General features: G+C 38.0%; 1 protein-coding gene across 3 annotated transcripts in view; it reads right to left on the bottom strand.

Moving 5' to 3' along the window:
* REV3L (REV3 like, DNA directed polymerase zeta catalytic subunit) overlaps positions 1–13247 on the bottom strand; it is a 119836-nt gene that overhangs the window by 92758 nt on the left and 13831 nt on the right. For all 3 annotated transcript variants that reach the window (XM_089530559.1, XM_089530560.1, XM_089530561.1), the window contains exon 2: positions 1849–2038. In XM_089530559.1, the coding sequence (XP_089386685.1) occupies positions 1849–2038 (190 nt within the window). The remainder of the gene's footprint in view (positions 1–1848; positions 2039–13247) is intronic.

The following is a 13247-nucleotide window of genomic DNA, read 5'->3' as shown; positions in this document are numbered from 1 at the left end:
CCAACAAATTGGAGAACAGAGTCATTCACTGGAGCAGGTGGAGCCTTGACTTCAATAACGAGTGCTTTTGCCATCCTCAGAATCACATCAGTGAGTAACTTAACATCCTCAAGTGGTGATGATGGTCCAGAATTCGCCACTTGTCCTGATGGTGAAGAATTGAGAGGCAGTGGAGAGTCCAAGGATGAAGTCAGAATCATAGTCTTCAGATTCTTCTATGGACCGCTGCTGTGATGGTAATGAAGGAGCTGCAGTGGCTAATGACCACCAATAACGAAAGAAGAGAAGGAAGGAGAAGTCACTGGTATTGATGCTGACCAAGGAGGCCATAGAGCAGGTGGACCAGGAAACACACTTGGTATCAGTGTAAACACAGATATCATGAGGACTATCAATACTGGGAGAGTCCTTTATAATGGCAAAGGCCTAGAGTGCAGTTGTTGTCCAAGGCGGTGGCAACAGGGGCCAATGAGAAAGAAGGCAATGCAGGCTGAAGTGGAGCTCAGACACCACCCATCACACCAATCTACTCAGCTCTAAAACTTTCTGAATGGAACAAAACCCATTTGTGTGAGGCACAGAGATCAAGATGAAGCCATAAAGTCCCCTCGCCCAAGATCTGTTCTGACCCCATCCAGTTTTACCCCAAAGCCCCTATTTTAGATGAGTATTACAGTTGTCCCTCTATATTCGCTAGGGTTAGGGGAACAAGACCCCCGTGAATATGGAAAAACTGCAAATAACAAAAACACTGTTTTTACCTGAGAGGACACCTTTCTAAGAATCTCTAGGTCCTCCGGTGCAACTCTGTGGTCAATGTCCAACATACACTGACCACAGAATGGCACTAGAGTAGCTACAAATGGTCTTTCAGTGCAACTTTTAAAGTTGACCACAGAGTTGTACTAGAGGACCTAGACAGTCCTAGAGAGAACATATTAATGAAACCCGTGAATAATCAAATCCGCAAATATCAAAGCTGCAAATATGGAGGGATGACTGTATTTCTTTCTCTTAAAAGCAAAACTAATTAACTGGGGAAAGCATATAACTTGCTAATAAGGCTATTAGAAAACTTCCAAAATCAGTTCATGAGCTACTAGAAAAGGACAAAAATGGTATTTTATTCTTCCATATATCATCACCACCACACCTCACTGACACAAGCATACAGGGATGTGGAAAGCTGAGCTATCATTTTCAAGCCATGGATAGTTACTGTAAAATGGTGGATGCAGAATCCAAGAATAAGAAGGACCAACTGTAATTCTTCTGCTCATAAGCTCAATGTAAGTTGGATGACTGTAACAACTTCAAGAACACTGAATTCAGAAATGTATACATTATACAGAAAGACAATTACTATGTTCCTCAGTTACATTTTCCTCGAAATACTTTAAAACCACTTCTGTTTTTATAATTTCTTCTTCATCTCCCAAGTCCTCTTTTCAATAAACCGGGCAAGGTATAATTCACCCTACCTTGTGTTTTATATATAGCAGATAAAAGTACTTAAAATTCAAAATATACTGAAAACCCGTATGGTACAACCAACTTTTTTTTCTTAACAGAGAGAAAATTTTGCAATTTGAATTTTCCTCAGGACATCAAAATCTCAGATCCCATCCAGAACTTGAATGGCAAATGATAACTATGTTGGAAGAAAGAAATGAAATGATTTGATGAGGAAGAAAAAAGGTTATTCTATACGTGAGCATGTTAAAAAGTCACATCAAAGTGTTTTTAAAAAACCTTTTGTCATTTCATAGTACTCAAAACTTAGTTGTTGTTTTTTGACAATAAAAAAAATCACAACAAGGGAAAAAATGATAATAACGCCATACTTACGTTCCATGGACTAATGACACTTTGAAAACATGCTGAACAGAAGAGGATGGATTTCCCAAAGCAACATTGAGTGCTCGATCAATGCTGAATGCAAAATGACGTAGATAATTTTCTGGCAGCTGTCCAAAACCATCATATGGCACATACAGGTAAGGAAAAATGCCATGTAAGTGGAGACAGGTTTTTTGACCTAGAGCAAAAAAGAAACCAGTCTTTCAGAATTATATACTCTGAAGCCACCATCTCCAACTTTTTTGTCAAAAAGAAGAACAATTCATGATTAACCAACTTTTAAGGCAGCATATTACTAGTTAACAGTACACAAAATAGTCTGGAGCCAAAATACATAAAAAGCACACCATATCATACAAAGGCCTACCTAGTCCAGCATTCTGTTCACATAGCTGTCAACAAGTTGCCTACAGAATGCCCAAGTAGGACATGAGTACAACCTCACCCTCACACTTATGTTTCCTATCAACTTAAAAAATGTGTATCAGCCATAAGTAGTATCCACCGATAGTCCCATCTTCCATGAATATATTCAACTCCAGTTTAAATCTGTCCAAGCAAATCCACTACCGAACTATACACTTTGTGAAAAAAGTGTTGCCTTCAGTCTCCTAGCATTCAATTTCAGTGGATGACCCAGGAGTCTAGTACTATAAAAGAGAGTGATGATACATGTGTACATGTGCAAAGTTTAAAAATGGCAAACAGATCACACATCACACTTACTTTTAGAAACTCATTTGTCACCTGTAAGTTGTATTTTTGTGTGCTTTAGTGACAGCGCACAATGTAAAGACCTTATTGTTGAGTATGGCAGCATATTTAATTCAGTAGTAAAATTCAGTAGTAAAAAAACTCTCAAGGTGTGCAGAGACAAACCAAAAGTATTACGATTGTAATACAAAAACAAAAGGCAAATCTAAGGAATTTCTATCAGTGTTAATCAGCACAGACACCTTGATTTTGTACTGTGAGATGAGTTAATAAAAGGACTTAAGGTAGATTAGGGCTGAAGTGCGGAGTATAAGTACTCTAATAAATAAAAATAACACATTTAAAGTTAAATCAAAAAGAAATGAATGGTATCTTAGTCTCATTATGACTACAAAATTATCATGTTTTAATTCAGCTTATTAATTTGTTTGAGGTTGTTCTAGCCATATTGCCCAGCTTGCTAAATTTCATCAACTAACAGTGATGTTAAAGTATGCTTTAGTGAATTAGGTTGTTAGCACTTATGGTGGGATATCACTCCCTCTGTCAGTTAGTAAAACAGAATATCCTGCTGCCTCAGGACAAAAAGTAAAACTGGAGTGCAAGCAATTGGAACGGGAGGGAGCGAGGGAGCACAGTTTAGAGTAGAAGAGGAGCTGGGAAACAACAATAAAAAAAGAATGACAGAGAGGGGAAAAATTAAATCTTGTAAAATTGAAAGTAGTAGGGCAGGAGGGAATGATTCAGGTGCTTAGCAGGGAACCAAGGGCTTTAAGCAGCCCAGGACCTATCAGAATGTTAGGTTTTTTAGACTAGATAGGCAGGTATCCCTCCTCATGGGCTTATAGGGAAAGAAGGTGATTGGCATCTTTCTGGAGATGGGATGAATAATGATTTTCTTTATCTGCTTTGTTACATGAAGTATACCTGCATTAGGTTAAGTTCAAACTCTTGTTCTACATGGTTTGTCCCATTTTTAACATCTTTCCCTGATGAAGCACCCGTGGAGCTTCGAAAGCTTGCAACATGTATAATGTACATTTTGGTTAATCCAATATAGGTATCACTGTCATGCGGATTTTGGATGATACTGTATTGCAACTTAGGCATGCATATAGTGTAACAGCACATAATAAGTATATATATTTTTGTTATTTTCCCTTTAAAAACAAAAACTTTTATCATACAGAAAGTGATCAACTCTACTAGGAAATAATGAAGCTCTCAGGATAATTGAAACAACTGTGCCCAGTACAATTGGCCCTCCTTATCCACAGATTGTTTATACACGGATTCAAGCATCCATGACTTGAAAATATTCAAAAAAATTATAAATTTCAAGTATCAAACCTTCATTTTCCCATTTTATATAAGGGATACCATTTTGCTAAGCCATTGCATTTAATGGGACTTGAGCATACATGGATTTTGTTATTCATGGGGGTTCCTGGAACCAAACCCCAGAGGATAACAAGGGTCCACTATATATTTGATACCAACAGAGCGTCATGTGCCTCTGTTCCCATCTAAGGAATAAAAATTTTAAAAATCATGTTTCTGCTCAGGTGATCTCCATGTACGTGGGGCAGGGTACGCTGATGACACCCAAATATACTTCTCAATGTCTCGGTCATCAGCGATGACGACAGATGGCACTTCTCCCCTCAATCAATGTCTTGCGGCACTAATGGACTGGATGAAGGAAAACAAGCTTGAGATGAATCCAGACAAAACGGAGGTACTTATGGTGGGGGACCCTAAACCAGGTACAGTATTGGGTTGCAACCTCCAGTCCTAGAGGGGCTCACACTCTCCTCTTGCTGCAGATGCACTGTCTTGATGCTGACCCTGTTCCTTCAAGCTGTAATTTGACTTAAAATTTATTTGTTGGTGGTGATAATTAATTTCCTTGCACTGCATTGCACTGCACCAGTTCATCATATTAAATAAATTCATCTGAGCTTGCCAATTAATTGGACTGAAACTTGTAAACTGATTGCTATGTGCAAAAAGAAAAACGTCTAATTCATTGGTGACTGTTTTTTTTAATAATGCCCTGAATATCTGACTGTCCATAGGTTGCAATATTTGATGTTGGTGCTCTACCCCCACTGGGAGCCTGTTCTGCACTCTCTCTAGACACCTGCACAAGATCCTCAAAGTTACTTTGACTTAACTTTGGAACGTCTTTAGCTATGCCATAAAATCAGCCATCATTTTCATTGCACTATGGCCTGTTACAGACTGCCAAAATAAAGCTGCTTCGGGTCTCTTTGGAGGTATGCTGTTTAAATGATACATGGGTCCTAAGAGTCCGGAGGTCGCGCCAAAGCCACACTCCATTCCTAAGCACTGGAGTGCAGCTTTGGTGCAGCTTCCAGATTCTTAGGATGCATGCATCATTTAAACCAAAGAGACCCAAAGCAGCTTTATTTTGGCAGTCTGTAACAGACCTCAGTGAAGTCAAAGGAGTCTCCAGCAGCCGCGGTTCCACACTGTTGCCATTAGCAACAGCAGACGCAGCACCTAACATTGGCACTTGCAAGTTGCTATGTGACAAGGAAGCTCTAACACCACCACCCCATCAAAGTCAATAAATCAAAGTGAGACCCTGAACCGGCCCCTGAACTTTTTGCCTCTGCTGCAGCTTCCTTCTCCAATTTCTGAGGGCAAGTTCCAACCTGCTTTGCATTCTTTTTTCTTCCCCTTTTAACTGTTTTTATTATATCTGTCTCCTCCACCTTCATTTCCGGTCTCTGCTCTCATTCCATTAAATGCCTTTTGTCATCTTTTAATTTCATTTCCTCTGCCTCATTCTCACTCCAAGTTAAAAAGACTGTTTTTAAATCTAATTTTAACTCCAATTTCCTTTCATCAGTAGGGACATGCTGGGAAGAGGTCATCTGAGTGGTTTCTGTACTTGCCCTCTCTTGTCTCCCAATCTACTTCTCAGCCATCAGGGAGGTGATACTTGTTTTATCTTTATACCATAGTCTGTGTTTTAATCAGCCGAAGGATCAGCTGCACTATGCTCTTTTCCACTTTCTCATCTTTAACTCTAACCTTCTTCTCTATTTTAATTTTTAAAATTCAACTGACTTGCCCAGAAAGGGAATTTATGTCTGATTGGCAGGCAGGAGAATTTAAAACTCGCTGAGAAGAGAGTCACAACAAATCCAAGTGACATAGAAGGCTGACTCTTGCATTGTCAGCTGGAATGTGGTGATCGCCTATTACAATCAGCCCTCCATATCCACAGATTTTTTATTCATGGATTCAACCATCCACGGCTTGAAAACATTACATATAGAATGCTATTATATTTAATGGGACTTGGACATCCATGGATTTGGGAATCCATGGAGGGTCCTGGAACCAAAGACAAAGCAGAACAAGGGTGGGTTACTGAGGAAGGCTGAGGGGCTGCCCAAGATGGCATTTGGGAGTCATTTTTTTTAAAAAAAATCATAAAATGTCTTTTTGATCTGCAATCTCCAAAAAAGCTGGATGGGAAAGCCCTCTCACATGCAATTACAGGCAGCACTTTGCCCATTTCTGAGTAACATACCAGCAGTGTATTTCATAACAAATCAAATTTGTCATGAGATTAAACTAAGCAAAGTAAACACAAAGATCTAAACTTGGCACAAAATGTTGTGCTCTCCAATTTAAAACAAATTTCAGCTGAAGGCATGGCATAATTATTTTACATTTCTTTAATGTTCCAAAAATCAGATCTATCAAGACTCATACCTTAATGTAGGTTCAGCACTTTGGGAATAATGTCAATTTATAAGTGTTTAATGCTTTGCCTTGTGATTAGTGTTTCTTAATATCAAGGGACTGATTTTTTTCCCTGGCAAACAACAATTATAGCACTATTCCCAGTGGGGGGGAGGATCCTAGGTAAATACAATAATGCTTTAGCCCCACCCCCCCACCCCCAAAGACTGAAATCCAGAAGAGTTTTATAGCTGCACAGATGAGTAACTTGAGCATGGATGAAAATCTCTAAACTATTTGCTACATCAGCTTTCAAAACCAAAGGGGGAAACTTCAAAACACAATGCAAGAACTTTTTAAAAAAACAAATAAATATTCTGTGTGTCATGACATTTGTTTATGACTTTGGGAAGCCACTCTTCCTGCCTAACCTGGCTGAGGACTCAGGAGAGGAGTCTGAGACTCAGCCTGGCCCTAGTTCTGCTCTGTCACTATCAAGAGGCTGCTGCCCAAGAGGATGGTCAGGAGCCCAGCGTCCAGGCAGCAGAGCCCCTGGCAGTGTTGGCACGGAGGAGGAGGAGGAGATGAAGGTCAAGTTACCTGTGCCTTCCTAAAGCCAGAAGAGATCTGAAAGGGCAGGGCTGCAGTGGTCTCAGAGGCTTTGTATGAGATGCCAAGCAATTAAGAAACAGCTGAACAAGTGACAGCTCAAGATGAAAGTCTGGGAGTAATGCCAGAAAGGTTAACTGATTCTCTTGATGAAAGCACATTGTTCGTGAACTCTCTTCTTGACGTTTTGGCCTGGACCTGTGGATCTTGGGCATTCTGTTTTACCTTGACCCTTTTGGGCATCTTGACTGTGCTGACTGTTTAACCTTTTGGCTTGAACCCAGACTGATTAGGGACTTTTGTTTTTGGAATTCTGCCTTTTGCTTTGGAAGTCTGCCGTTCAAGACTTGCTTTTTTAATACATACACTGTGTTGTGCTATTTTGTTTCACTTGACTCTACCTTATTTTGGGGCTCGTTATCAGCTGCTGGCTGCTTTCCCAGACAGATGGTGACTGAGCTAATTCCACATATATTGACCAAGTTTCTAGGTGAAAGACAGTTATAAATATGACATTTCTTTGAAATGTGGCTGCAGCTTGGTTCAAAACAAACACACAAAGAACAAGATCTTATATGGTCAAGAACTGCATAAGAGTTCTGCATGTAAGAATTAACTACAGCTTCTCAGTCACCACCCCCAGGACTCACCAATAGCACTCCTACCAGTATACTGCTGGTGGAGGTGGGAAGCAGAGAAGCATCTGGCTATGTTCGTATAATCAGATGCAGACCACAACAACGTCTGCCAAGAGCTGATGATGTCTTTGGGAGTTTTCAGCAAATCATGCCATTGGTATTATCTGACTATGGGAACGCATTCAAATGCTTCTCCAATCTCCTCTGCTTCCCACCAGCAATGCAATGGCCAAGGCAGGTAATATCACACTGCAACAATAATTTTCATGAGGATTCTGGCTGTAGTAGAAGTTAGAAAAAAAATAACCAAAAGACAGACTTACAGTATGTCTGTGTATGTCACTAACAGGATACCAACCAAAGTACAGCAACCATATTTTATTTCTTAATATTTGTGTACGTTTAATGACATTCCTGACACCTACGGGGGTTATTGTTGAAAACAGAAAACTGTTGAAAAGTAGAATCCATAGTTGCTGTATATTACTGTGCAAACACAAAGGTAAATTTGAATACCTGTACAGTGCTGTATTATAAGCACACAACAACACCATGAATGACTTCTACAGTATACAGGTCACAGACTGAATGAAAAGACAGTGTAAGTCAGGAATGGTTATGAAAACACTGTGCAAAGCACCATATTTTCATTCATGGTACTGTATAATGTAGAACTCATTCATAGTGTCATTATGAGCCTGTAATATAGCACTGTACATGTATTAATACTTATATTTGTGCTTAGATTTGTAGAAAGAGCAGACCACACATCAAATAAATGGGTTCTGGTAATAATTTAATAGCATCAAAAGAGTGGATCATCGAAAACCAATCCATAGAAATGAAGAGGACTCCTGTATATAGCAACAGATTTACAAAATCATTAATATTTAAATATTGTACAACATAAAACAGAGTGGCAGAGGCTCTCATGATGGGAGAAATATGAGATACAAATAAAAGAAACATACAAATAAAGAAAAACAAACAAACAAACACAATGTGTGCTACCTCTATGCTATGTAGCAGTATATATATAAATGTATAAATATAGTATGGGAGAATAACCGGCAGAGGCTAATTCTAGCAGCCTGGTATATAGAATCATAGAATCGCAGAGTTGGAAGAGACCACAAAGGCCATCCAGTCCAACCCTCTGCCATGCAGGAACTCTCAATCAAAGCATACTCGACAGATGGCCATCCAGCCTCTGTTTAAAGACTTCCAAAGAGGGAGTTTCCACCACTCTCCAAAGAAGTGTGTTCCACCTTTGAACAGCCCTTACTGTCAGGAAGTTCCTCCTAATGTTGAGGTGGAATCTCTTTTCCTGTAGCTTGCATCCATTGTTCCGGGTCCTGTTCTCTGGAGCAGCAGAACACAAGCTTGCTCCAATATTCCAGGTGGGGCCTGACCAGAGCAGAATAGAGTGGCACTATTACTTCACTTGATCTAGATACTATACTTTTATTGATGCAGTCTAAAATTGCATTAGCCTTTTTAGCTGCTGCATCACACTGTTGACTCATACCCATATACCACAGTAAGAAGTACAGATTATCTGCAACACATTGCACTTTTAGATGCATACATAAAATGTTTTACATACACATTAGAAATGTAACACATGAAACAACCCACAGCATGTAGTGCTTTTATTCACATTATTTAATTGACTCTAATGTATGGCGGGTTACAGACCGCCAGAAAGTACGCGACGAACGCGTACTAGGGTTAGGAAGGGGCGGTGCTTCCGCATCCCCCTAACCCTAGTACGTGCTCTGCATGTAGAAAATGGCAGCGGCCGTTCCACACGGCCGCCGCCATCACTGCATCACAACCGCACCGCCTCCAAACGAGGCGGTGCGGTTGTGATGTATTGGAGCCGCGCCAGGGCACCTAGGGCGCCCTTTCCGCAACCCTGGAATGAGCTCAGTTTCGGAGCTCCTTCTGGGTTTCTGTCGCTGGGCGCAGCCTTCAGACGGCTGCACCAGCGACACAGAGGAGAAAGGAGCCAAGCGGCCCCTTTCTCCTCCTCCCCGCCGTCGCCGGGTGTCCTTGGGGCTTGAAGCCCCAAGGACACCCCTTTTCAGGCCGCAGGGAAGCGGCCTTTTGCAGCTTCCCCGCAGCCTGGAAAGTGGCGGATTGGGGCCTCGGAGGCTGCTGGTCTGGCAGCTGAGGCTCCGATACAGCGGGGAAAGGGGCGGGTGCACGCCGCCCCAAACAGGCGGTCTGTAACCCGCCTATATGTATGTGCCTTCAAGCTGCCTATCAACTTATGGCAACCTCATTCATTCCATAGGGTTTTCTCAGGCAAGGACTACTCAGAGGTGGTTTTCCCAGATCCTTTGTCTGAAATATAGCCTACAGCACCAGGTATTTGTGGGCAGTCTCCCATCCAAGTACTAACCAGAGCTGGCCATGCTTAACTCCTAAAATCAAACAGGATCTAGTACCTTTGAGGTATTTAGGTTACTACACAGCAATAATTCTGGAAAGAAAATCCAACTATTCTGAAAAATTAATAACAATCTAGTATTTAAATGGTTTTGCAAAATGAAGAAAACTGGAAAGAAGGCTAACTGTCTGTTCCAGTTAGAGTAGGCCCAATAAATCAACAGAATTTATGCAAGCACTGAATTAATAAACCCAATTCATTCAAAGAATCTGTTCTACTTTAAGACCAATAACTGTATTTAGTTCACATCCACATGCAAATTTTCATTTTTTTTTTTTTTTTAAAGTATTTATTTAGAATAGAACATTACATATAAAAAGTGCATAAAAGGAAAGCAAAACACCAAACAAACAAGCAACCTAATACACAAACCAATAAACGTCTAGCACAAGCACTATGAGTTACATTACTTGACATTACCTTCTAATCATATACAAACACACAACATATAGACTATTTACAAAAGATATTTGAATTCTTTGACTCTCTAGCCATACTTCCTTTACACTTGAGTATTCCCATATCATGAAATATTTATTTGTTTACTCCTGATATTTATGCTTCTATGTTTGTCAGTTCCTGTATTGATATAATTTTGTCAGATAGTATTCATTTGTTATTTATCCTTTATTATGTGTCATCTCTTTCTTCATTAAGACATTTCCATTCTTCTTCTATCTGGTTTTTATCCTTTCCTCTTAATGAGGCAGATATTATGTCCATATTTTTTGCCTCGTATATTTTAATCAGCCAGTCTTCTATTGATGGATTAGAGATACTTTTCCAGTACTGGGCATATAAAATTCTTGCACATGTAATCATGTACAAAATAATTCTGTTATTTTTTATGGATTTTATATTATGTGTCATATTCAATAAAAATAGCTTTGCTTCAAATGGTATATTAATTCCTAAGATCTTTTGAATAGTTCCGTGAATTTTTTGCCAGAATTCTTTTGTTATATTACATGTCCACCACATGTGGAAAAAATCTCCTTCGGGTTTTCCACATTTCCAACATTTAGTATCACCTGATTTATATATATAATGTATTTTTTGGGGGGTTAAATACCATCTATATAGCATCTTGATGTAATTTTCTTTATAATTTTGACACAGGGTAAATTTATTTGTATCTTTCCATGATTTTTCCCATTCGTCTGTTGTTATTGTTTTCTTAATATCCTGTGCCCATCTTACCATACTACTTTTGATGGTTTCATCCTCCAGATCTCTTTCTTTTAATATTTTGTAGTATTTTGATATATGTTTTCCTTTTTGATCCAACATTATTTTATCTATCTCATTATTTTCCATTGTCAGTCCAAAGGTTTTACTGTCTGTTTTAAAACGATTATTTATTTGGTTATATAAAAACCAATCTTTAATTTTCCCTTTTTCTTTCAGTTCCTCTATAGTTTTCATATTATATTTACCTTCTGACGTTTTATTTATTATATCTCCATATCTTAACCAAGAAGCTTCTTTATCTTTAGTTCTACTGTAATAGGCTTCTTGTATGGATACCCAAGGAGGAATATTCTTATAGAATTGATATCTGATTTTGTACCAGACTTTGAGCAAAGCTTTTCTTATGACATGATGATTAAACAAACTATTATTTTTGGGTTTCATGTACCACATATATGCGTGTATCCCCATATTCAAATTATCTTTTTCAATATTCAACACATTTTTATTCTCCAGTTTGAACCACTCCTCTAGCCACTTGAGACATACCGCATAATAATATAACTTAAAATTTGGTAGGTTACATCCCCCTCGTAGCTTATCTTCCGTTAAAAGTTTCCATTTAACCCTTGCTCTTTTACCTTCCCACAAAAATTTGCTTAGTTCCTTCTGCCATAGAACAAAACAGTTTTCATTAACAATAATTGGAATATTAGAGAACAAGTACATAAATCTTGGAAGTATATTCATTTTAATTAAGGCAATTTTGCCCAAGAAGGATAATTTATATTTAGACCATTTTTCTAAGTCTTTTTTAATCTCTGTCCATGTTTTTGTATAATTATTCTGAAATAATTCGGTGTTTCTTTTGGTAAAGTAAATACCCAAATATTTAACTTTGTTAACAATACTAAACCCTGATATTTCTTTAAGTTCTTTTTCTTCATTTTTTGGAAGATTTTTTGTAAGGATCATGGTTTTTCCTGCATTGATTTTAAATCCCGCTAAAATTCCATATTCCTTAATTGTCTGAATTAGTAAATTTATGCTTTTGTTTGGATCATCTAGAAAGAAAATTATATCATCAGCAAATACTTTTAGTTTATATTCAATTTCTCTAACTTTAACCCCTCTAATTGATTCTTCTCCTTTTATTTTATTAATCAAAATTTCTAAGATCAAAATAAACAGTAATGGAGACAAGGGACATCCTTGTCTTGTTCCCCTTTTAACCTTAAAGCATTTAGATTTCTCCTCGTTAATGAGTAAGTATGCTTTCTGTTCCGTATATATCTTTTTTATCCATCTCCCAAACTCTTCTCCTAGATCAATCCTTTTTATAACTTCAAATAAAAATTTCCAATCCACTTGGTCAAAAGCTTTCTCTGCATCAAGCAGGATACATGCCAATTTTTTTTCACTATGCTGTTCATAATGTTCCAAAATATTTATAAATGTTCTGATATTATTCTGTCCATAACGTCCAGGTATAAATCCATTTTGGTCTTCTTGTATATATTCTATCAAGACATTTTTTAGCCTGTTTGCCAATATGGATGAAAATATTTTATAATCTACGTTAGTGAGTGAGATGGGTCTGTAATTCCTTATATCAGTATGATCTTTTTCACCTTTAGGGATGACTGTTATTAATGCTTCCTTCCAGGTTTCAGGTACGCCATGCTTATTTATTTCGTTGAATGTTTGTTTTAATGGTTCTAACAGTTCTTCCTTTAATTTTTTATAGTAGATTGCTGATATCCCATCCGGACCCGCAGCTTTTCCCAATTTTTGCTTTTGTATTGCTTCCATAATTTCTTTGTCTGTAATTTCTTTATTCAAATTTTGTTTTTGAACTTCGTTTATTGTTTTTAGGTTCAGTTTATTTAAATACTGTTTAATTTTAATGTTTTTATTTTCCATATCTGTCTCATTATCATACAATTCTTCATAGTACTTTGTAAATTTCTCTATAATTTCATTTTGTGTGGTATATCTTTTATCATTATATTTTATTTCATTAATAATCTTTTTTCTTCTTATTTTTTTAATTTTTT

This window comes from Sceloporus occidentalis, unplaced genomic scaffold, assembly GCF_023333645.1.
Source record: "Sceloporus occidentalis isolate IW3139 unplaced genomic scaffold, rSceOcc1.0.p SCAF_6, whole genome shotgun sequence".
NCBI lineage: Eukaryota > Metazoa > Chordata > Lepidosauria > Squamata > Phrynosomatidae > Sceloporus > Sceloporus occidentalis.
The sequence above is the reverse complement of the archived record's forward strand: the minus strand, read 5'-3'. Positions and strand labels throughout refer to the sequence as shown.